Source organism: Rousettus aegyptiacus, unplaced genomic scaffold (assembly GCF_014176215.1).
Source record: "Rousettus aegyptiacus isolate mRouAeg1 unplaced genomic scaffold, mRouAeg1.p scaffold_m13_p_9, whole genome shotgun sequence".
Lineage (NCBI taxonomy): Eukaryota > Metazoa > Chordata > Mammalia > Chiroptera > Pteropodidae > Rousettus > Rousettus aegyptiacus.
Genome location: NW_023416312.1, coordinates 77,549,047 through 77,573,210, shown reverse-complemented (window position 1 = coordinate 77,573,210; position 24,164 = coordinate 77,549,047). Strand labels below are relative to the sequence as shown.

General features: G+C 36.1%; 1 protein-coding gene and 1 pseudogene across 6 annotated transcripts in view; both read left to right on the top strand.

Annotated features, from left to right (window-relative positions):
- TENM1 (teneurin transmembrane protein 1) overlaps window positions 1–24,164 on the top strand; it is a 995,735-nt gene that overhangs the window by 855,819 nt on the left and 115,752 nt on the right. For 5 of the 6 annotated variants that reach the window (XM_036227172.1, XM_036227175.1, XM_036227171.1 and 2 more), the window contains 2 exons: window positions 8,371–8,391; window positions 13,502–13,734. In XM_036227172.1, the coding sequence (XP_036083065.1) occupies window positions 8,371–8,391; window positions 13,502–13,734 (254 nt within the window). The remainder of the gene's footprint in view (window positions 1–8,370; window positions 8,392–13,501; window positions 13,735–24,164) is intronic. The other variant, XM_036227174.1, reaches the window with a different exon arrangement.
- LOC118608042 lies at window positions 14,806–14,924 on the top strand (annotated as a pseudogene).

Sequence of the window (24,164 nt, the reverse complement as noted above, 5' to 3'; positions counted from 1 at the left end):
TTTCTTGTTGATTTTCTATCTGGAAGATCTGTTTATTGGTGTCAATGGGATGTGAAAATCTCCTATTATGAGTGTCTTACTGTTGATCTCTCCCTGTATGTCAGTCAATAATTGCTTTATATATGCAGATGTTCCTATGTTGGGTGCATATATGTTTACTAGTGTTGTGTCTTCTTGTTGGATTGATCCCTTTATCATTGTGTAATACCATTCTTTGTCTCCTACTATATAGCCTTTGTTTTAAAGTCTCTTTTGTCTGGTATAAGTATTGCTACCTCAACATTTCTTTCATTTCCATTTGCTGAAATATCTTTATCCATCCCTTTTCTTTCAGTCAGTGTGTATCATCTGATCTTAAGTGGGTCCTTTTAGACAGTGTATGTATGGATCTTTTTTTCTTATCCATTCAGCTACCCTATGTCTTTTGTTAGGAGCATTTACTCCATTTATATTTAAAGTGATTATTGATAGGTACATAGTTATTCATATTTATGGTTTTTTTCTTCTTTTTTACAGTAGTCCCTTTAACATTTCTTATAATACTGGCTTGTTGATGATGTGTACTTTTAGCTTTTTTCTGTCTGGGAAGCTCTTTATCACACCTTCCATTTTAACTGATAACTCTGGTGGGTAGAGTATTCTTGGTTGTAGGTTCTTGTTTTTCATTACTTTGAATATTTCTTGCCAGTCCCTTCTGGCCTCAAAGTTTCTGTTGGAAAATCAGCTTGTCCTGGCACCAGTGGTTCGCCACCAAATATCTCCCTCAAAATATGTGAGCTGCAGGTTTGAAGTTCCATTACCTGTGATGAATGCAGCCCAGGGAAGAAGCAGGGCAGGGGCAGTTGCCTGGCAACAAACTGTAATGGGAAATTTGTGGGTTGAGTGGTGCGGGGTCTCAGGGAGACATGGAGTAGAGTGGGACAATCTCATTGGGCCAATGAAGGTTTAGAATGGGCCATGCAGTGGGAAGGTTCAACACAGACAAGATGGTAGTCATCTATATACTGCCCCTGAGGGGGGGCCAACAAAAGATCAATGGCAACTGTCCCTCCAGTACTTGCCCTGATGCCACACAACTCAGTCTTTCACTGTATGTCTCTTGCACCTCCCAAGCAGCTGAACCTCCGCTGGCACCCAGGATGAGTATCTGCCAGCAAGCGAGTCTGTGTGCAGGCCCTTTAAGGGAGACATCTGGATTTTCAGGTTCATTCCATCTCCTCTGGTTGGCCAGAATTCCCACTGATTTTTACAGTCATATTTTGTGGGAACTCCCCATCCTGGGACTGGAACTGTAAGCTATGGAGCTCCTATGTGGACTAGGACCCCTCGATCCTTTAGGGGCAGCCTCTGCGTGCACACTCTCCCTCCTAGTGCTCAACCACCACGCGTGAGTGCAGGACTAGTCCGCTTCTCATCTCCGCCCCTCCTACCGGTCTCAGTGTGGCTTTTTCTTTACATCTTCAGATATATCTCTTATGATCAGCTAGACTTCAGGTGGCTCTCCATGTTGATTGTTTTATAATTTAGTTGTAATTTTAATGTGGTCCAGAAAGGAGGTGAACCCCATTTTTACCTAGCCCGCCATCTTGACACACCTCTTACTACATGTCTTAATTATAATTATAAATGCTGTCATAGAGAATAAAGCTGTTAAATCCCTTGGCTAATAAAAAATAAACGGTAAAACTAAGACTTTATAAAGATAAAGCACATCTACAGAGTCTAGAGAAGTACTAATTCACATCACCCTGCCCTAATCAAATGTTCATGTACCTCAGGATGTCACACCTCACAGGGATTTGTCATTTCCAGCAGTATATTGCTTTAGGCAACTAATTACTGGAAAGTAGAAGAAGGACAAGATGGTCATCTTCTTGAATTTGGAAATGATTTATATAACTTTCATATACCATCTGAAAGTTTCCAATCATGCAGTTATAGACCATCATGTAGAGAGACATTTGCTTGCTGAGCCTCTTTAACTAATCATATAAAGCTAACCCTATGTAGCTAACTTTTCAAGGAAAAACCATAGGATTATCTATGTAAATTTACCTAAGGTGGATCAATTGTCATTCATTGATGAGATTCTCCCTTAGTCAAGGATCCTTAACAGTTCACTAATCTACATTTTAGTCCAGAGGACTTGATGATCTTCAACACAAAGTCATTTGAAGAATATAATAGAGTAACTTTCAAAGCAATTTTCTCAATACGAAGAAAAATTAGTTTCTGATAGTGCAAAATGTCCAATCCTTGTATTCATTCTTACTCTACAGCACTGTTTTCTTTCATTGCCACAGCTCTTCAAACATGTAATCGTGCACACACCTTGAGCTCACACACACAGGCCCTTTCACTTAGCCTGAGTCTCCCTAGCTGGTTCTTCTGAGCTGATATCTTTAGAGTAGCTTTTCTTAATATTTTTTAAAATTCTCAGACCACTTTGAGAATCTACTGAAAGTTACAGGCTCCCTCCCCAGGAGGTGAAACACATTCACACAAAATTATACATGCAATTTCAAGGGTCACTTATTCTCCCTCTCTCCCAGTATCCCACCCTCAGGAACCTACTCCTGTGGATGAAGCCCTTTCATAGACTCCTGGTTAAGATTTCACGTATTAGGTTCAAGGAAAAAAAATGGTTCTCCCTTCTCTACTCCAACACTCCTGTGATAAGATATCAAAGAAATAAACTGACTGAGCATACATGATCATTTTGACCTAATTGACAGGTAAGTCTCTATTTGTAGTCAAAACCATCAAACTAGTTTATATCCCCAAACATTTTCTGTCATGTTGACTCAGGAACTAATATAGTTCTTATTAGATTCACACTTTTTAAAGTATCTATCCTGATCAGTAGCCTATCTAGTGTACATTGCATCTTTTCACATTAAATTTATAAATTTATAAATTTGCTTTATACCTTTTTCAGATTTAAACTTCCTGGGGAGAAATAAATTGATATAGTATGGCTTTGCTATCTTAAGAACCATAATGTTCATTGAGTTCTACAGTATGTAGATAGAAACTTCATTTTGTACCAGTTTTTTTTTGTAAAAATCAATTAATTTAATTGTCCCCTCCCAATGCATATAATCCATTTTAATTGGTTGAGTCATCTGTTTCCTGGAAACACAGACTAATATGGTTACAATGTTATTCGTTGTATTTAAAACTGTGAAGGAAAGGACAATATTGTCAATAGTTTATCATAGAAAGGGATCAAGATTGTTCTGTATCTTCACTCTCTGCCAGATTATTCATTATATAACTTAATTACTCTGCTCTCTACTTCTCTATCTGTAAAATTTATCTCAAGTTAATTTTTGAGCATCCTCCTACATGTCTTATACAATTTCACTTGTTTTAAGATCCACAGATGTGTAGTTCTCAGCCCAAAGTTGGATGACATTTTGAGAGAACATAAGTCTTGCTCCTACTGGATGTCCTTGTAGATTTACCTCTCCTCCATCCTCTTGTTCCATATTAAGCCACATTGATCATTCCCCCTTGACATTTCAAAGATTGGAAAACTATAGATTTTTTCTAACTCAGTTCTACTGATAAAAACTGCCTTCGATTGAGTTTCTTTCATCTGACCTCAAAAATAATTTCATTTTCATTGGTTGCCAATTATTTATTTCCTCATTGGCTGAATAGGGAGGATAAGGAAAAGTCAGTTATGACATTATCATTAGCAATAATGCCAAGAACAACAATATTATTTCTTGTTATTTAAGCATATAGTACCTTTTCCCTGTTTACAGCAGATTTCATTCACATCTTAGTGCTTCCTTTCAGTAGGGAATAAAGGTAAGATAATAAAAAAGGGAAGCTTGTAATATCATGCAATTAAATTTAAGGAAGTTTCAAAAATACATTCTCTGAAGATTTTTTTTAAGTTAGATTCACTTCAATATGGAATAGTTCAAGTCTAGGTATCCCTAGGAATTTTATTTTCATGTTAATATGTTCACACACACACACACACACACACACATACACACACATTGCAGTAACACAAAAGTGACATCATAGATTTGTGAACTTAGTGTTGTTGTAGCCACCAGCCTCCGATAGACACACGGACCACCAGAAGTCAGTGAATTATAGGAAACACGCTCTTTATTTAGCCAGATGGGTCTACCAGGGGTACGCAGACCCCAAATTAAGCAGCCCTGAAATGTAGAGGTACAGAGTTTTCAAGCCCTAAACCTCATTCTTCATCCTGTTTGAACACACAAGTCTATTTTTCTTCTTTTTACTAACTGTCAACCCACAGGTCAGTTGTGCAAGTGGGGGTGGGTACAGAAGCAGAAAGCTTATTGTTAGAATGTTATGTTCCCATGGGTGAGAGCTAAACAGTAATTTTCCAGCCAGCAGAGTGCCCACCCTGACAGTTGACCATTTCTATTTTGTTTGATCCCTTTCAATAATAGGAATCTTAAATACCTCTTTAGACAGCACATTGTATCTTTGGAGTGCTCTGTTAGAAAATTCTTCCTTATATTGAACCAAAATCTACCTTCATAAAACATCCACTTAGTGGTGACAGATGTTAGCATCTGAATCAGCCCAGAAACCACTTTTCTCTTTACCTTACAGGCTTTCACAAGGGTGAAGACAGATATCATAGGTTCCTGAGCTTTCTTTTTTATTATTAAAAATATTGGAGTGACAAGTCCTTCAACTATTTCTTGTCAATTATGACTTTATATCTTTTTATTTGATTATGGCCTTAGGGCCATTTTTCAGTTTTCTAAAACTAACAGGAATAATTACAAGTAAATTAGGGGACCTATATCAAGTGTTTTGCAAGACTTCAAGTATGGCTGTCCATCTTGCTCTCTTCTCATCTTCTAATTTCACAAATCTATTAGAAAACCTATTTAGCATGAATGGAAATGATTTATTCTTTATAAAATCCTTATGCTGTTACTGTTCGAGATGCTGTTATTTTCCAGATATTTATTTTGTCCTTTTCTTAAAAATTAAAGAAAAAAGAAAATAAGAGCCTGGCAAATGCTTCTTGGTATCTTGAGTAATTTAGACTCAACAAAGGTCAATGTGACATCTAAATTTTCTTGAGATTTTACTGTTTCCTTTACAGTGACTGGTTAATATTTACTATATTGTTCTTTGGATTCAACTCCTGTTATTGACTGAGGATTTAGTAAAACTGAAATGGCACCCACTTAGGGAAATTTAGCATGCTAAGGGGCAGCAGAACTTATAGAGTGCTCTGCTGAAGGAACTAATGGAACCCAGACTTTGAGAGCTCTGATAATATCTGAGAAATTATTGAAAACCATCTCTTTGTCAGCAACACTGAAGCTATAAGTAAAAAAGAACAACATATAGATGAACTAAGTGGTCATCTCCTCAGTTTGATCTCATGTGTTAGCAATGGCATTCAAAGGTTCCCTCCGCTTCACCCAAAATTGTCTTTATTGGCCTTGCAACAAACAGTGCCCCCAAATTTCCATTCTAATAAATGTGTTCCTTTGAGTCAAGACACTACATCTCTTAGAATCCCCACCATAAGAACCTCTGTTAGAATTACCAATCAAGCTAAAATCATCATTAGTTCCTGGGCATGGGTTCATTTGTCAGATTAATTTTCAAAGGAACTGCTAGCTCAAAGCAGGACCTTAAAAAACAATACAGGCAAGTTGTGATATGGGCAAGGGACAGAACTGGAATATGGGGTAGGATAGTCTCAATGAGTGTTGCTGGAATTGGAAGTGCTAAGATGTCAGTGAACGGCAAGGGTAGGAACTTGGTCTTCAGAGACGGAATACCATGTAAAGATGAACAGGGAGGGAAGTCCATCCTTCGACATCAAATATTTCTGGCCAAGTATAAGGAAGCTGAGAAAAGCATGAAGAACAAGTAAAGTGTTGCAGCTACCACAAAGCAGACCAAGGAAACTCTCATAATGCCAAGTCATTAGACAGCAACTCCAAAGTTGGCATAGTCTCTCTTTCTCAATTCCCCTATGTCAGAAAAATATAAAAATAGATCAAACATTATACTAAGTGAAAACCAGACACAAAACGATCCATATTATATGATTCCATTCATATGAACTATCCCAAATAAGCAAATCCATTTAGATAGAAAACAGAATCAGAAGCCCGGAGAGGTGGGGAATGAAGAGTGACTGCTAATAGATACTGGGTTTATTCAGGATATGATGAAAATGTTCTGGAATTGGATGATGGCAATGGTTGCACAACTCTGTGAATGTACTAGAACTGCTGAATTGTACATTTTAGAAGCATGAATTTTATGATATGTGAATTGTATCTCAATAAAAATTGTTTTAATTCAAAAAGAAGAATAGATGGCCCTTTAAATCATGTAGATCCTGAACAAAAGCAAAGATCAACTTCAAGACCCTACCATCAGGAGCATTTCTAGTTCTAAAAAGATTTGCAATTCAACTTCTTTGTCTTCCTAACTCATGGCGAGCTTCAAGTCAGTCACTTACTAAGTGGTGATGCCATTGGTGGACTGAAACCCTTGTGAAGAATTCACACACTGGCACCTCAGCATAGAGTCAGTTGCTAGCTAGACAACAGATCGACTTGGGTGGTGGCTCAATCTTAAATCCTTAACTAAAAGTAATTCTGAGACAGAACAAGGTCAATCACTGGAAATAAATTCCCTTATTTTCACTTCCTCCCTCTGAGATGTTAATGAGAGAAGCTGCTCTTCACAATATGGGACATCTTTCCAAATTCAGAGTGACATTATTGGCAGAATCTGAAGCAGCTGCACTAAAGTCAAACCATCCCTCTCTCCACTCTTTGCCATCACCTAAGTAAGAATGTCAAAACCCTTTGTAGCCACACAAATGATTCTGTACCATGAGAATATATTGTGGGTGAAATTATATTTTAATGAGGTCCTTTTAGTATTTTCACAACTAAATTTCCTTCAGGAAGAGCAACCATGTAACAGTGATTAAAACCAGCCTCTGTAAGTTAGAGGCCACAAAAACAAGTGAGTGTCTAGAGACAGAGAAACTCAAAAAGATTCAAATGCCTGAGGCCAGGTCTCTAATCAGAGTTCCCCATTCTTACCTTTTCGCCTTTTGTATCAACCCACAGGATACTTACCCTTTTTGAAGCAGGCCAAGGAAACAGAAAAGCCAGTGGATCCTGACCTGTTGCCCAACTAGTAAACTCTAAGGAAGATCTCTTTAAAAAGAGTTGAATCGCTAGTAGCAGATAGCTTCAAATGAAATCATTTTGTATCTTTTCTTCATTTCTGACATTCCAAAGAATAAGAACATTTTCTAGTTTAGATAAAAAGATTTGTGATCTTTATGTTTTTCAAAATGACATACAAGGCCAAGCTTAAAATGATTTTAAAATTTAAATGACTATATTTCAGAGATGATTATAGCCTTTTAGTTCTAGGCAGATTTGACCCAAAGTCAGGCTTGTCACAGACTGCGTCCCCTATGTGAGAAGCCTCATACCAGGTCCCAGAGTGAAATACCCCAGGTAATACCCCGTGCCAAGAAGCTTACAGATCTGGGGCATCCAAAGTGTTCTGTTTCTTCTAACCTGACAACTCTGCTTTTCCCACCCCAGTTGTCACTTTGTAACATGAATAGCTGGAAGACACAAAGCCCTAGTAGTTCATGTGCATGATGTTTTATTGAAACTATTTTGATAAGGCAGTTTTCAAACCAAGGACATTCTGTCATGGTCTAAAAAAAAACCTTTAAACTTTAAATTTGTTATTTTAAAAAATATTTCTAAATAATGTGCTAATGTGAACAAGAGATGTCCTTATCTCTGAGATTATGTAAATGGATTAGGGCTAGGTTTGGGATGCCTGCTGCATGCCAAACTTAATAAAAGTGTTTTGCATTTTAATAAGGTGACTTTCAAAACAGTGTCTAGAATGATCAGACCCTTCACAGTGGCTACTTCTTCAAATCTTAACCTAGTGGTTCTTAAACCTTATTTTGAGTCAGAATCACCAGCTGAGTTTGTTAAAAATAAAATTCCCAAGGCCCACTCCCACCTTAAGATTCTGATTCAAAATGACTGCACATGTAGCAAGAACCTAAGTGATTCTATAAAAATTTTGAATAAAACTGCCTTAGAGTTTTACCCACCTTCTAAACAGGGTATTCAATCACCTTGACACTGCATTAGGAGAAGCCAGGAGGGATTGTGTTCACTTTGATTTGCATATCTGACTAAACTATCTCAATGGATTCTTTCCGATAGCCACAAGCTGAGTTAGGAATAGGTGTTTCTGCTTAGATTTGGCTTGGTAAATGTTACTGATGATTCTCTATTTGCTTTTACTTGCTACTCATGGATACCTTGTACATCCTAGAAACAGAGATACCAGACATAGGTAAGCAAATCACATGGACGGCTGCCTAATGCCCCTTCTTGCCAAAGAGGCCTCCTCTTAATAATGTATTAATAAGGAAATTTTACTTCTTAAATAAGTTTAAAGGAATAATGTGAAAATAAACTCGGAAGTTATGACTCAAGTAAGTGTCTTCCAAAAGAAGAGCGCCACTAAGAAGGAATTTGCTGAAGGATCAGAATATACTAAAAAGAAAACAAGATAAGTGAAAACTGGCAGTTCAGTGCTTTATGGGAAAGCAAGGCCTTAAGTCTCATTATGTTTCCTGTAAGTAATGTCACAAATGAGTCTGTAAGTTCAAATAGATTCATCGTTTTCAAGTTACAAGTAGAAAGGTAATACAGCAGTCTTCTTAGATCTAGAAGTATAGCTGATAAGTGTATTAAGAGGCAGTGATCACGATAACTTTCTTGAATAAGATGTTCCTTTTTTTCTTTTATGTGACCTCATGGTTTCTATTTCTTCTCACCAAAAAGAAATAGTAGATAAAAATTAAACTGATCATTTGCCAACAGTGGCACACAACTCCAGAATTAATAATAATGAGTATTTCTATTCAATTTGTTTACGCATTACACTTGTCAAATCCATTCTAAATTACCTGAAATTGCCAAGGAGAATATTGAATTTGTTCACGTTCACATGCCAATCAGAATTCACAGTGGCTTTGATGAGATTTTTAATTTGAATTTCGTTTGAGAGATTCTACTTCTTAAATGCTAGTGCACAATCTTAGCCTTCTTACTTTGACATAACTGATTTCTTAAGCAAATTAAGTTGGTTGTCAAATTGCTTACTGGTTAAATGTTGCATGGTATTAATTATAAGCCTTAACTTCCCATTTAACAATCTATGTGATTTTAACTAGCATGAATGATCTTTACTAAGTTGAAGGTCATTGCTTGAATGTAAAACTAGCCAGAAGTTATAAAAGAAATCTTCACATATTCCAAATTGCAATATGCATTTAGACACAAGAGATTAGAACAAATTGGAATGTGTCCAGTGGTTTTTCAGAAAGTAGAAAGAAACCAATCTCAAAATAACTGAAGTGCACTTGAGATATGGAATGAAATGGCAAGAAATTACATATCAATGTAGGATACCTTCCTGACTGTTGACTATCAAAAAATAACATTAATCAGATTTGAATTTGGTGTTTTGGGTTATTCCATTTTGTAAAGTCCAGTGCACAACATTTAAGAACAGCCTAATTGAGCAAAATAGGATATGCTGCTCAGGTTGAAGAAGGTAAGAAAACTGATTTTTTTGTCACCTTCAGAGAACAAGAGCATTCTGAAGGTATTTTGTGTGTACAGTCACATATAATCTGATCTAATCTTATTCCAGGTATAGGCTTGTTAGTGACCCTGGGCAAGCTCTCTAAGTGTCTGGGTTTTCCCAGCTGAGATTTGAGAATGATAATTCTAACTTCCCTCATGGACACATTGGGGGTATTCAATAATAAATGAATGTAATACATTCCAAAGCACTTTTGTGTGAACAACATTTCTCTTAGAAAAATAGCTATAGACTTTTTGTAAACAAAACCTGATTAATCTGACTCAGATGAAACTTCCATAAACTGGCTACCAACATATTGAAGGTTGTTTCAAGAAAGGGTTGTGACCCTTCTTTGTTCTAGAAAGATTTAAGGGTACTGGAGAAATTTTATTCTGAAAGTAAAAATTCAAACAAATATATAAACACTTTTACTCAAACACCTATATAAGCAGTCTTTGCTACAAAGATACCTTGTCTGATATGACTGCTAAATCAATACTGGAGTCTATTGGGCCCTTTAAATTTTATTTACAGCAACTGTCATGGTAGTTTCAGGGTTGCAGATGTCCCTGGAATCTACTGGATTCTCTTATTTGATGAAGGTAAGTAGAAAAAAATCAAGTGTTCCAATTGGATCTTTAGTTTTTTTCAATTAAAACTATAAACTGGGTCTTGAATCAGCATTTGTCAGACTTTTCTATCATTACCATACATAAATATGCTTTGAAGGCAAATACAATTACAAATACAATCGGAAACAAGACAGTCTTAAGGATATTATTCTCTCCCCTCAGTTTTGCTTACCTAGGTAGCCAAGTCCTGAACTCTTCCATGTCTCAGTTAGTTTCATGTTTTTCAGTTTAGTTTGGTTCAGCTCTTACTGAACATTAACCCTGTCAGACACTCTATTGGCACTGAGAATAGAAAGATGGATGAATATGGTTCCTGCTTGCAAAAAAAATTCACAGTGTGGTTGTAGAGAGAGAGAGAGATGTGATTTCTGTTTCTAATACAGTTCTCCAGTAAATGAAACCAAGGGTCTTTGGAGAAATGACTCATTTTAGTACTAGGATCAGGATTACACAAGGTGAGCCTGAAACATTTTGAAGTTTCAGAAGGTAAGGAAATGCTCAGAAAAAAAAAACAAGAGAGAGAGAGAGAGAGAAAAGAGAGAGAAAGGAAGGAAAGAAGGAAGGAAGGAGAAAGAGAGAGAGGAAGGAAGGAAGGAAGGAAGGAAGGAAGGAAGGAAGGAAGGAAGGAAGGAAGGAAAGAAATAGCCCAGATCGATGGGGATATGTCAAAGAGGCACATGAGCCAATAGAAAGCTCCCAAGGACTAAAGCTGGAACAATTTGAGCAACAAAATAAAGTAGCATTGGATTTTAATACAAAGTATAAAACAAATATCCATGAGTCCATATTGCTATAAATGGTTGAATTCATAAATAAATGGAGAAGAGATAAAGCTCTCATGCAGAAGAATTCTAAATAATTTATGTAGATACTCTACTCCCAAGGAGGTGGAGTATAACTCCATACTCATTAAGTGTTACTTTTGCTGATTAACCTCCTTCCAAAACATCAATATGGAGTGTGAAAGAGAAAGTAATTTTACAGTGTGGAAATCTGACAAACATGACCTCAGCCAGACAATCAAGGACAGCATCAACAGTGATAAGTCATACTGATACTATGTACCCTTGATTTGATTTAATTAAAATGGCACTTTATCCCTGGTCATCTTCCCCAAAATCTATAACCCCTATGAGAAAAATGTTGGATACATTCCAGTAGAGAGCATCCTACAAAATACCCAACCAGCACTCCTTTAAACTCTTAATCATCAAAAACAAGGCAAGACTGAGGAAATGTCACAGCCCAGAGGAGCCTAAGGAGGCATGAGGACTAAATATAATTTTCTATCTTAGATGGAATCCTGGAACAGAAAAAGGATATTAGGTAAAAACTGAGGGAATCTGAATAAAGCATAGACTTCAGTTAATAATTTTAAAAATACTGCTAATATAATGTGATAGGTACTACTAGGTCACATGTCCCTCTTCTCTGCTCATTTCTTCCTGATTACTTCTGTTCTAAGTCTTGGGTTTATGGCATTCATGTCCTGTTTATTCATCTGTCTCGAGTCCCCACTAGACTGTGAGTTCCATGAAGAAAGGGGCTATATTATACACACAAGTAGATCTCCAGACCTGCTGTGCGGCCTAGTTCCTAACAGGTCACTGGCTTGTACCAGTCCACATCCCGAGGGTTGGGGACCACTGTTTTACTGGATACAGGGAGGAATAGAAAGAAGGAGGAATAAAAGATTTCTGGCTTGACAACTGGGTGTGAAGCAGAGTTCTGAGCAGTGAGCACATTAGAGATAAAAACAAAAAAAGGGTTGCTCTTCAAGCTCTCAGGGTTTATTGGGAGAGGGGTAAAAATACAAAAAGTTACTATAATATGTAATCCCCAGAATAGAGTTGAGTGTATTGCAAATAACACAGACTGGAGATTTGCAGAAGGCTTCCTTCAGGAGAGGATGACTGAGTAAAGCCTTAAAATTCATGTGAGACTTTATTAAGTTTAGAAAGGTTTGTATACCACACCAAGGAATGTTAAAAATTTTTAGAGTTTTTAAAGATGGGAGCCACATAATCAGAATAATTCTAGCAGCAGAGTAGGAAAAAAATAGCTTCCGGATTTCAAAAACACCAACTATGGATAGGACTATAGAAGATATTCCAGGCCAGAAATGATGAGAGTTAGAACTAATGTCATGGCTTGAGGAATAGAAGAAGAGAATAGTTCTTAAAGTTAGTTTACAGGCACAATTCCATGTGGAAAGAAAAGGAGAGTAAGGGTTAAACTTCCAGGTTTGGGGTTTGGATAATGTCAGTAGTACATGAACCTTAGGTTCAAACAAAATATCCCCCAAACTAAAGTTACTTCGGCTATCGAAAACAATGAAATTAGCAAGAATTAAAATTAACAAATGAGCTCAGCTATGTGTGCAGATAAAAATAATGCAAGATATTCTGTGTTAATATCTAATCAAAGAGTTTTAAGAAAACCAAAATCCAATCAAGGTAACTTTAGTGTCACTTTTAGGAGGTATAGCTGATTATGATCGTACTCCCCCCAAAAAGTTGAATGTAGTCAGTTCTATTATGTCTTAAAAGAAGAAAAAAATAGTTTAGAGAAGTACAGTAGTCATATAAAAAATGGTAGCTTGGAAAGAGAAGGTTTTGCAATGTATCTCCAGCACACCCACTCTAAGTAACACTCCTCTACCTTTGTTCATGCCTTTCAAATTATGACAGAAGCCTAAGAGAACGATAGGGCCTGCAAATGAGTCAGGAAGCCCAAAAGGGAAGTAGGTTTATGCAGGATGGAGAAGGCAGGAAAAGAGAATAACTTAATGAGATCTGTTGAGTTTGAGGTGGCTGTGAAACATCCAGGCAGTCATCTAGTAAATAATTGGAGAACTGAGTATGAAAGGTATGTATGAGAAAAATGATCTGAGATTTACTCTCCTCTGCTTTTTCTTCTACCCGCAAATGGATGGTATTGAAATGTCAGCATCATTACAGATTAGCAGTACCCATTGATTTTTTTTATACTCACACCTCTACTAGAAAAACAAAGTATCCATCTTCTCAATACATAAGAAGGCTGCAAATACTGATACATGAAGATACGTTAATTCTTTCAACTGTTGAGAAAATTTTCCATTCGTGACAAAACCAGACCCCAGGGGTGGATATTGAACAAATTTCTTTGACTAACTTTACTTTTCTCTTCCTTAGCACAAGCCCTGCTCACAAATACTATCTGGCTATGGACCCTATGTCTGAATCACTTTATCTATCAGACACCAATACTCGAAAAGTCTACAAGTTGAAATCTCTGGTGGAAATGAAAGATCTGTCCAAGAATTTTGAAGTGCTGGCAGGAACAGGTGATCAGTGCCTTCCTTTCGACCAGAGTCACTGTGGAGATGGCGGGAGAGCATCTGAAGCTTCACTGAACAGTCCCCGAGGTAAAAAATAAATAAATAAACAAACAAACCACTTTGGTCATCTATAAATTTTATTTGACTTCTCAAAATCTTAAGACTGTTACCATGCTGTAGTCCATCTATCTTAATATGCCTCTGAAGTCTATCCCAGAAGATAGGCGCAGTCAGGACTAATTTTAGCCAATATGCATTAGCATAATCATAACATTTAAAATATTGAAATGCTACTTTTCTGGTTGGCAATTAATTATTGCTCAGAGCCCTCTCATTACCTCCCTGACTCCCCAGCCTCTTTCCAGGGTCAACTTCCTGGAAACTCCCAACAGTCCAACAGGTTAATTCCTGGCCTGGCAGAGAGTCTCAAGAATGCAGACTTATTCTACCACAGTTAACATTTAAGTGTGTTGAATATGGCGACTCTAGATATGCCTGGCTTTTGCTTAACAACAAACCTTTAATGAACCTTTCCTCCATTAATTTATCTAAAACATTCTTAAATCTATTTATATTTTCAATTTATATTACCCCTAAGATAACAAATTCTATATATATTTTTTCCTTCTTTGGAAGCTAAGCCTTACTTTTATTCGTCCTAAATATACTTCTCAATCTTCAAGAGCCAACCCTCGATTCTGTTGCCTATGATTTTTGAATAAATGTGTTCTCCCCATCAGCTTCATGGTTGTATTAACTTGCATCATATTCCCATCTAGACCATATGCTGAATAGTCAACTTTTAAGTCTGTCATATGTCATCCACTCTATCTCCCTAATTATTTAATCATTCTTTATTCTTTCTCTAAGATGATGATGATGATAATGATAATATGTGTATGCTTTTATTTTAGTAGGTTTTATGAAGTACTCATTTTAGTAGGTTTTAAGAAGCCTATATGGTCTTTTTAAACTATTACACAAATAAAACATGTTTGTTGCAGAAAAATTAAAAAGAGAATGCAAAAATATTTTTAATTAAAGTCACACATGTAGAAAACCACTGTTAACATTTGGTGTATATCTATCTAAACTTTTTCTCTGCATATCACATGTTTTACTCTCTACTAATGGAATTATATTATAAAATGCTTTCTAGTCTACAGCCATGCCACCCTGAACAAGCTCAATCCTGTCTGATCTCGGAAGCTATACAGGGTCAGGCCTGGTTAGTACTTGGAAGGGAGACCACCTGGGAAAACCAGGTGGTGTAGGAGTAAAAAATAAAAAATAATAATAATAATAAAAGAGATTGTAAGCTGGCAAGGTCCTTGCAATCTGTAAGGTCAACCAAGGGGCGTCCTTGCCTTAAAAAAAATTAATTTAAAAAAATTTGTTAAACATTTTTTAAAATGCTTTCTATAATCTGTTTTTCACACTAATTTATTATGAACATCTTTCTATGCATATATATGTGTGTGTGTATGTGTATATATATATATATATATATATATATATATATATATATAAAGAGAGAGAGAGAGAGAGAGAGGTTAATATGTTTGTTAGATGGTTTTATTTGAAATTTGTTATTATTTGCCATATGGGGATTAAATTCCAAGTACAATCAGAGCTTAAAGCTTTCTCATTCTTCAAGGCCATATTCAAGTATAACTATGCCTAACTAACATCAACCTGTTAAATCTGAATTTCTTTAACAGTGTCTATACTACCCAATTAGCACTTGATCATATTTGCCTTCTTTTACTTTCCAGTTCTTTCATGAATAAGAAGTTTTTTTATTACTGAAATAAGCTACTTGATATAAGAAACTACATCTAATATTTCTTTGGAATCTTCCCCACCTCCACAGCAATATCTTACACAATGTTGGAGCCGCTACACATGTTTATTGTATAATTGATCAGGTAACACCTATACCAAGAATTCCTTAAAGGGAGTTCAATGGTGCTTACAGAGGATGACCTTTTTTCCCTAATGGAACATAAACCCCCCAAGTATTATGGCAAAGTGTTTTGAAATGTTTCTTTCTTCTCTTGTGTCAGCTCTCATTTCTTACATGTAGTAGGTACACAATAAATATTTGATGAACGAATGAATAACTCAGGTGCAACATACAATCGGCTCATCTTTCAAGGAAATACATCAGGCTAGGTTCCCCCTTTTACACAGTTATAAAACTCTTGTGAGTATTTTAAGGATTTCTTCATGAGAAATATTGTGCCTGAGACTGACATCCTCCTGAGTTGATGCTAGTATGAAAACTAGACATCTGACCTACCACATTTAACCTGCCACATAAAGGATGAATATTTTGGCTTTTCCAAATAAAGCAAATAATTGGTTCACTGCAACATTTTTTTTCTTCTTGGAAAGCAGCATTAATAAAGTACTGAAGAAGATAATTTACATGAACTCTTAAAGTATCAGTAATGAGAATGCCAAATTTATGTATCTATTAAAGTTAATATTAAACTAAGTTTTTCTTGTCATAGTTAATAATGCATTTTCCTTTGGCTTGATTTACTTATTCTTATTTTTTATATGCAAGAGTGGCCTTTACAATAACCTGGTACTCTTTTGTCACCCCAAAGTAGTTAGGGCCCTAAGAACATCTGGCCCAGTCTTTGAACAGCTGAACGTCTAATCTATCTAAGACAGCTTTCACATAACGTACTGAGCTGATGTTGGCAATGTCTCCTCTGATCTTGTGAATGAACGAGGATATTTAAAATAGGATAATGTATGATTCATACTAAGTATCCACCACATATACTTTAACCATATTAACAGTGCTTGAAAGACCTGTTAATGAACTTTGAAATCACTCAGATAGCAGAACCTGTGTCCAGACATCAGTCACTCTTGAAAATGCTAGTCAGAACACTTAAGTGTCTAGCCAGGGCACCTATCTCCACGCCAAATATAGACATCACTCACCGTTGGCCATGAATTGGTAGTGAGATTCTCATTACATAGAACACTGCAGGGCAATTTCATAGACTTGAGTAGAAGAAGGAAAAATCATGCAAAAAGTCATTTAAGCACAGTGTGCAAATTGAGAGAAGAGTATTGCTAATTGAAAATTATCTCTTTGAGGTTCTCCTGCAGGTTCTTTACATATTAAGGAAGCCAAATTTTTTGTTGTTTTTTTTTTTTTTTTTTGCTTTAGAACTACCATGCACATCAGTTCCTTCTCTTTTCCACCTTAGAAGACAGTAAATATTTAATGGATTTCTCTAAGGAGAGATTTGATTTTTTTCTTTCCACCTAGAAGCTAATAAAGAAAATCTGGAAAGCTGTAGATTATTTAAAAATGGAGTACTAAATGGTACCAGGGAGTATCATTTATAAGTTAGGGAAGATAGCTTGCCCTAAGATTTTAAGCAACATACTGCAATTACAGGTAGGCTCTCCAACATGTCCTTAATTATGCAAGGTAAGCCAAATAAATGTTAATCTTCAAGGCGGCTAATTTATTTTCTAAATCTGTTCTAAAAATAGGATGAAATAAAATTTGCTTTTGAGATTATTCATCTTAAAATTGGATTAAATTATCAAATGGAATTAAAAACAGTCAGAAGCCATGGAATCTGACAGCAAATTATGATGAATACTGGGTTAGGGAGCCTACACTTTCTTGTTTAATCCATGTAATGCTAGTGTTTCTTTGAAAGACCCTGTGTAAGTCACTGTACCTCATCATGGTTTTATTTCCCTAAACACTAAAATAGACTTGATGCCTTTGACAAGTTTTGTTATGTTGGGCTAGTCATTTAAACACTGAGTTTGAAATTTCTCAGCTGCAAACTGAAGGGCTTGGGATGATCTCCCTCCCACCTTTAATGGATGACAATAACCACAGCTATAACTTACTGAGTGTCTGCCGTGTGCCATGTACTGTATTATGTATCTTACACACAGTATCTCGAATCTTCACAACAATGTACAAGGTAAATAGTATTCCCATTATATAAATGAAGAATCAGAAACCCAGGAAGGTTAAGAAATTATCCACGGTCACATAGTTTACAGATACCACTTGGAATTCAAACCAACCTGTGTGCTCCAAAACCCATGATGGAAAAAAAAGGGAAAAGAGGGGTGGGAGCTCAAAGACCTCTACTATACCACACTGCCTGCCCTTCAGGGAAAATTCATAATCTCTGTTGACTTCTCCAAGAAAGAAAGAGTAGAAAATGCTTTTCAATCTAATGACATGTATTCAATGCAGAAAAGATTTATTTGCAAGATGAATGACTTTTTCCTTATTCCTCTGATCCTTCTGACCTAGTAGTGTACCCATAGCGCACCACATAGCATTTACATATCTGTAAATGTAATTATTCAAAAAAAATCTCCAAGAAAGCTTGTCATATCTCTTTAGAAGATTCTGTAATGAAGAACTTCTTCGAGTTTTTCTAAAGGGATGGAGGCAAGAAAACTTAACTTTATTAAATTTCTTGACTACAACTGGTAACTACAAATTTTGTTTAAAGGAAAAATGAAGTGTCCCTGAATAGAACTTCATGTTGGATAGCCCCTGGTTACTTCTCTGAGAAGAAGTCTTTATCTGATCCAGTTTTACACTTTGATTTGAATCCCAATAAAGGGAAATATTTCCCATTTTACTCATCAATACTTCAGTGTAATGGGGCAAGGAAAAAAGTTTAGCAAAGAGCTTGATGGTATGCTAAACCCTGGCATTGTATATGAGTTTGAATTGACTTTGAAAGATGCTTTTAAAAAATGTATGGATGATGTAGTTAAAACTTAAGTTCCATTTATTATTTTTACTGAAACTTTCTTTAATTCTACAGAGAACTCAAACTAATGAGTCATGTAATAGATGACCAAGTACTTACGCAGAATGTAAAATGGTAGTAGGTAGGTATATAAAATTAAATTTGTGACAAGCTGAATACATTTATTTTTTAAGTAGATACAGAAGGTGAAGGAGTGACTGGACAGGATGAAATTAGTCAATGAGTTAATTTGATTTCCTTGGACCTCACCAAGGATATCTCTATTTTCATGTGCTTCTTTGAGTAAACTGACTATAAAACACAGCAAGACTTGGGCAATATCTAAATGAGTGCAAACGGCTCCTGAGCTCTTTCCTAGGAGAGAAATGATTCTTAAATCTTGTCAGCTTCCAAAAGTGTTTTTAGGGTATTAATGATCCTAATCATACAGGAGTTACTTTAACTTTATTGTCAATTAAGGAAGCTGAGTATGATAAAGTTGAGACAAAAATCATCTGTTTTATATTTACCCAGATCTATCTGAGGTGCATCCTGAGGCTCTACTGATCCCCTGGCATCTATATGCTATCCTGAAAGGCTAAATTTGAGGTTATTGGAAAGATACTAAAACTCTGATCAGTGACATCTTATTGATGTCACTTGTGTCTATGAGGGAGGGAGTACAGTAAGCAAACAGCTATGAGAATATTCTTTTGGTTTTCTTATGCAATGGAGAGCAGTAAAGACTTTCCTAAAAGTCTTTATTACATGATCCATTATGGTGACATACCATTTTGATTGACACTAGCGCTATCCCTCAAGAAAATTACAGGCAAATCATAGCATTAGTAAAATGAATGGTATATTTAGGAAACTAAAAAAATTAAAAATACCTTAGGGTAATAGGAGAAGGGGCAGGAATTGGAAGTTCGGATTTTATCCCATAGGCAAAGAATTTGAAGCAGGAGAGTGACATCATCCAATGCATACATTTTAGATAGATTATTTTGGTGATGATAGAAAATGCACTAGAATGAGGCTAGGGCAAAGAAATCATAGGGAGTACTGACACTTACAGTGTGGCAATAGAAAGGCATCTGATGAAAGAGACAGAGAAGAAATCTTCAGAAAAAAAAGTGAACAGAGAGTTTGATATCCAGGAAGCCAAGGTAATAGTTTGTTTCAGAAGATGTGGAAAATGGTATCAAACATAATGCATTTGTAGCTATTGAATTAGGCTATAAGGAGCTCATTTGTGACCCTGCCATTGATGATTTGAATGGTGATAGGGGCGGAAACCAGATTTCAGTCAGTTGATGAGCCAATGAGAGGTGAGAAAGTAAATACAACTAGTGAAGATCTCTCTAAAGAGGAGCTTGAATACAAAAGAGGGATAAGTAGTGAGTGGACGAGGTGCGCAGGGGAGGCTTTTTCCAGAGGAGAGATGTGGCAATGGCTATAGGTAAATGGAAAGATGCAGAAATGATGAAACAAGATCTGGAAGGAAACAGGGATGGAATCGTCCTTCAATGAGAGGGAAGACTGAAGAGACCATCCTAAGATATATGTAGATGTAAGGATGAGGATAAGTTTGTAGGTAGAAGGAGCAAGAAAGTTGATGGTACATCATTTTTAATAGCCTCAGTGTCCTCAGAGAAGTGGATCTATTTTGCTAAAATTGGGTAAGTTAGGTTAGGCCTTGAGGTATGTGGGAAAGATTGGGAAGAGTCACTTAGTGAAGTAGGCTTTCTAGTAAGATCAACATTCTACTGTCCATGTCCAAATTCTCTGCCCAACTTCAAAGCACTTCCCATGAGAACTTTCCTACCGCATGCTTATCTTAGCATCAGAGGCATCTTGAGAAAAATATGTTTGACAAAGCCTTAAGATTCAGGCAATATTTGTTCTTTATTGCTCAGTGATCTTGTGCTTTTTCTACTTATGGAGATTTATTTCCTAAACTATGTTATTGATCTCTCAGGTACAGTAGCTATGCCAGAAGACTTAGTGCCTATTATGCAACCAGAATAAGAGCTTAACTTGTTATTCATAGTGGGTGTAATACATCTCCTTATGATGGTTAAAAGATTTTGACCTTATATCAGCAGCTGTAGGTTGAGACCCTTTCTATCTTCTCTGTTACAGTCCTAAAACTGTTAGTGGTAAAAGTCAGACAAAAGGAAAACACTTATATCTAACTTTGACTAATTGATACAGAGAAACTAGTATTAAGTTCATTCAAGTTTTATAAAGCTAGAAATGCATAATTTTTTTTTCACAGAACTTAGGAAACTAGTTTACTCACTAGATTTCTGGTTTGTTACAAAAGATATTTAAAGGATACAAATCAACAACCAGGCAAATCCATTATTAAATGAGTTTTTCTTCTGCATTTATTTTAATTCTCATGTATGCATAAGATTCTAGCAAACACAGAGATAATACTTTAGAGACCAATACCTTGAGAAATAAGTTCCCAGATTCTTGAGTCAAACAGAACTGGATGCACATCCAAGATCCACCACTCATTAAATGTGTGACCTTGGGTAAGCCACCTAACTTCCTTAAGCTTTAGCTTCCACGTCTATGAAGCTAACATACTAGTCATAATTCTTACACAACAGAGTGTTGGATAATCTATATAAAGTGCCTAGTGTAGTGCCCAGCATGCAGTGTGTACACAGTGAGTGTTACCTGCCATTATGATCACACTTGCTGTTTTGTTGCTAATAATAATACTGCTTATAATAGTGGCCCAAGCATGGAATATATTACTTTGGAAGGAGGCAAGTTCCATGTCCTTGTAAGTCAATCTGAGACTTGATCATTTCTAGGAAGGAATGATGCCACATTAGTAGCAAGAGTCAAAGTAGGACGGGATTCAGGTATTGTATGTGATTTGACTAGTTGATCCCTCCCAACCTGAGATACATTAATTCTAGTGTTAGTTCCTTGTACATGTTGCATTTCGAGAAGCTCCCCCCAACCCTCAAGGCCCACCTAATCAAAATAATTCCTTTAGCCGACTACCATTTCACCATTAAATTTATTCTATAAGAGTTTCTTCATATGTGAACATCAGTGTTTAGTGTAGGATATTACCAATGGGGAGCAACACATTAATTCATCATTAAAACACTTTATGGGGGTTTTAGGGGCATGCAGCACAGACTGTATGTGTTTGGATAGATGAGATAACCTGAGGGGACAAACCAAGGTGGGATCTACTCCAGGTGGCATGGAGAAGTGTGGTGCTGGGTATCTGGCAGAATGGCAGCAAAGTGTGGAGAGATGAGGGAATAATAGTGGTATTCTTCACTGCAGTATTGTCTAGAACGAAACTTAAACCCCTACGTATCAAGACAGACAATATGGAATTATGATTCTTCTTGTATTTAAGATTACCAGCCAAAATAACTTTGCTTCCTTATCACAGCTCCTCAGTGTCACATCTTTTCTCTCTGTCAACTTAAGAATCATCTCAGCTCACGATAAAAAGAACTCTTTCCCCACCAAACAAAAATGACTGAGATCACACACTAACAGCCTGCCAATCATTTAAGTCATATTTTGAGTGATGAGTTGTGGTAACCTATAAATAACTAATTGTATAAAATTGCTTTAGTAGATTCTAGATGGTAGCTTTAATTAAAAACACCAGAGATGTTTAGAGGTATAGAAATGGATGGCATGTAATTTTTCCTTTTACCAACCATAAAATGGTAATTAAAGAATTTGATTCACTTCTTCCTATTAAAAGTTTTATGAGGATAACAGATATCTTCTAAATACAGTTTCTCTTCAATAGAAGATAGCGTGTTTACTTTATCAGTATTCTCCAGCAGGGTAAGATGTTTTAATGTACAAATACTTCATAAGTTAATTAGGAAGTTTCTTTCAATGCAAAATATTTGTTTTTTAATATTCTAAAACATGAAACTGTATTAGAGCTAAACCTTTGAGCATGGTCCCATAGTGCTCCACCATCAATACAAGATAACCCAGTAATTTCAAGTTTACCAAATGCATGTACCTGATTTCTCAAAATCGAAGAAATGAGGAAGTCATTTCCTGGTGAATCTAGCATGCTTTGGTGATTCTTGAAGGAATCTGAAATCTACAGTGTGTTGACTTCCAAGAAAATCCAGAATATTCACTCAACAACAGAGGAGTCATCAGAACATGTTTTTACTTTCATCCATCCTCTAACAATACTGGTTGAATTAGCAGGTATAGGGTGTAAAATTTACACGACAAGCAGCAAACCCAGATGCCTTTGGAAATCCATGATTTTAACATCATCAAGGGCTAAAACACAACTGGAAATGGATTATAGACAGCACCACACAAGATGTTTAGACCAGTATTTCGAAGGCTCTAATGACTTAAATTAATTTAAGCACATGGGAAAGGCAGCTTCTAGGTTTGTTTTGTTTTTGTTTTTTTTCTTTTTTAAGTCAAGCAGATTCTCTAAAGTTATCCAAACAGCAAACTGGTAAAGTTGGAAATTTTTGAAATGTCTCCTCTTCATTCAATCTTTCAGTGGCTAACTCTGAGCCCGTTCCTCCAGTCCTCAGCCTGTCCTCCCTTGCTAGAAATCAAGTCTTTCCTCTTCCTTTTCCCAAATCAGAACTGGGTGGGCATACAGGGGCATACTAAAGAGAGATAGAATAGTGGGAAGAATATTTTATCACTAATATTCTTTAGAATTCCCAGTGAATGGTGATAGTAAACATAGACTTGCTATGCATCAGTTTTATTATTGTTTTCTATATTTCTACTGAAAATGCACTTCCCTTACTGTCTGCACCCAGGACAGACTACTACCACTGCCCTCAAATCTTGGCACAACTCTGCAGGTAAAGGAACGCTCAAAAAATAATATTCAGTTGAAAGTTCAGTATATAAAACGTATGTGATGTATGCTGCTACACCTGTAAAAGTGCAAGGGTGGTGTGTACATACAGATAAAAAAGTTTGAGAGGAAATTTATCTAAACTTCTATTGCTAACAATGCTAATTGCTACATAAAGAATCTTGAGTAGTTTATTTTCTTCTCTTTAATTTTCTGAGTATTTAATATTTGTATAATTCAACGAAAGACAAAATATTTTAAACACACACACACACACACACACACACACACACACACACACACACTATCCTGTCTATAGCCAGTATCTGAGGACACAGGTCTCTTTGCTCTTATAAATGACAGCTCTCTGAATGGGGCGTCAGAGTACTGATGATTGGCAATGGTTTACACTGATCTGAGCACATTACTGGAGACTAGCTGAAGTGGCACTATCATAAGTCAAGCAACAAACCTAAATGGAATACCTTGAAGAAGGTATCCTGACAGTCTAGTACTAAAAGATACTTTCATCATATTTTTTTAAAAAGTATAAAAAATATAAAATAAAATATCCAATAATCTCACCATCTAAACACCACCGATATTTAAACATAAATATATAAAAGTAATATATGCCTATGATTTAAAAGTTCAAATTCTAAAAAAAATGTAAAGAATGAAAATTCCAGGCTACCTCACCAAAAACTGACACAACACAATCCCTCTCTTTCTTTTTCTCATTAAGTTTATTGGGGTAACATTGGTTAATACAATTATATAATTTTCAGGTATACATTACAATTTGGCATTTGTATGTTCTACAGTGTGTTTAACACCCAAAGTCCACTTTCTTTCAGCTACAATGTATTTGACCCTTTGCCCACTTCGCCCTCTCC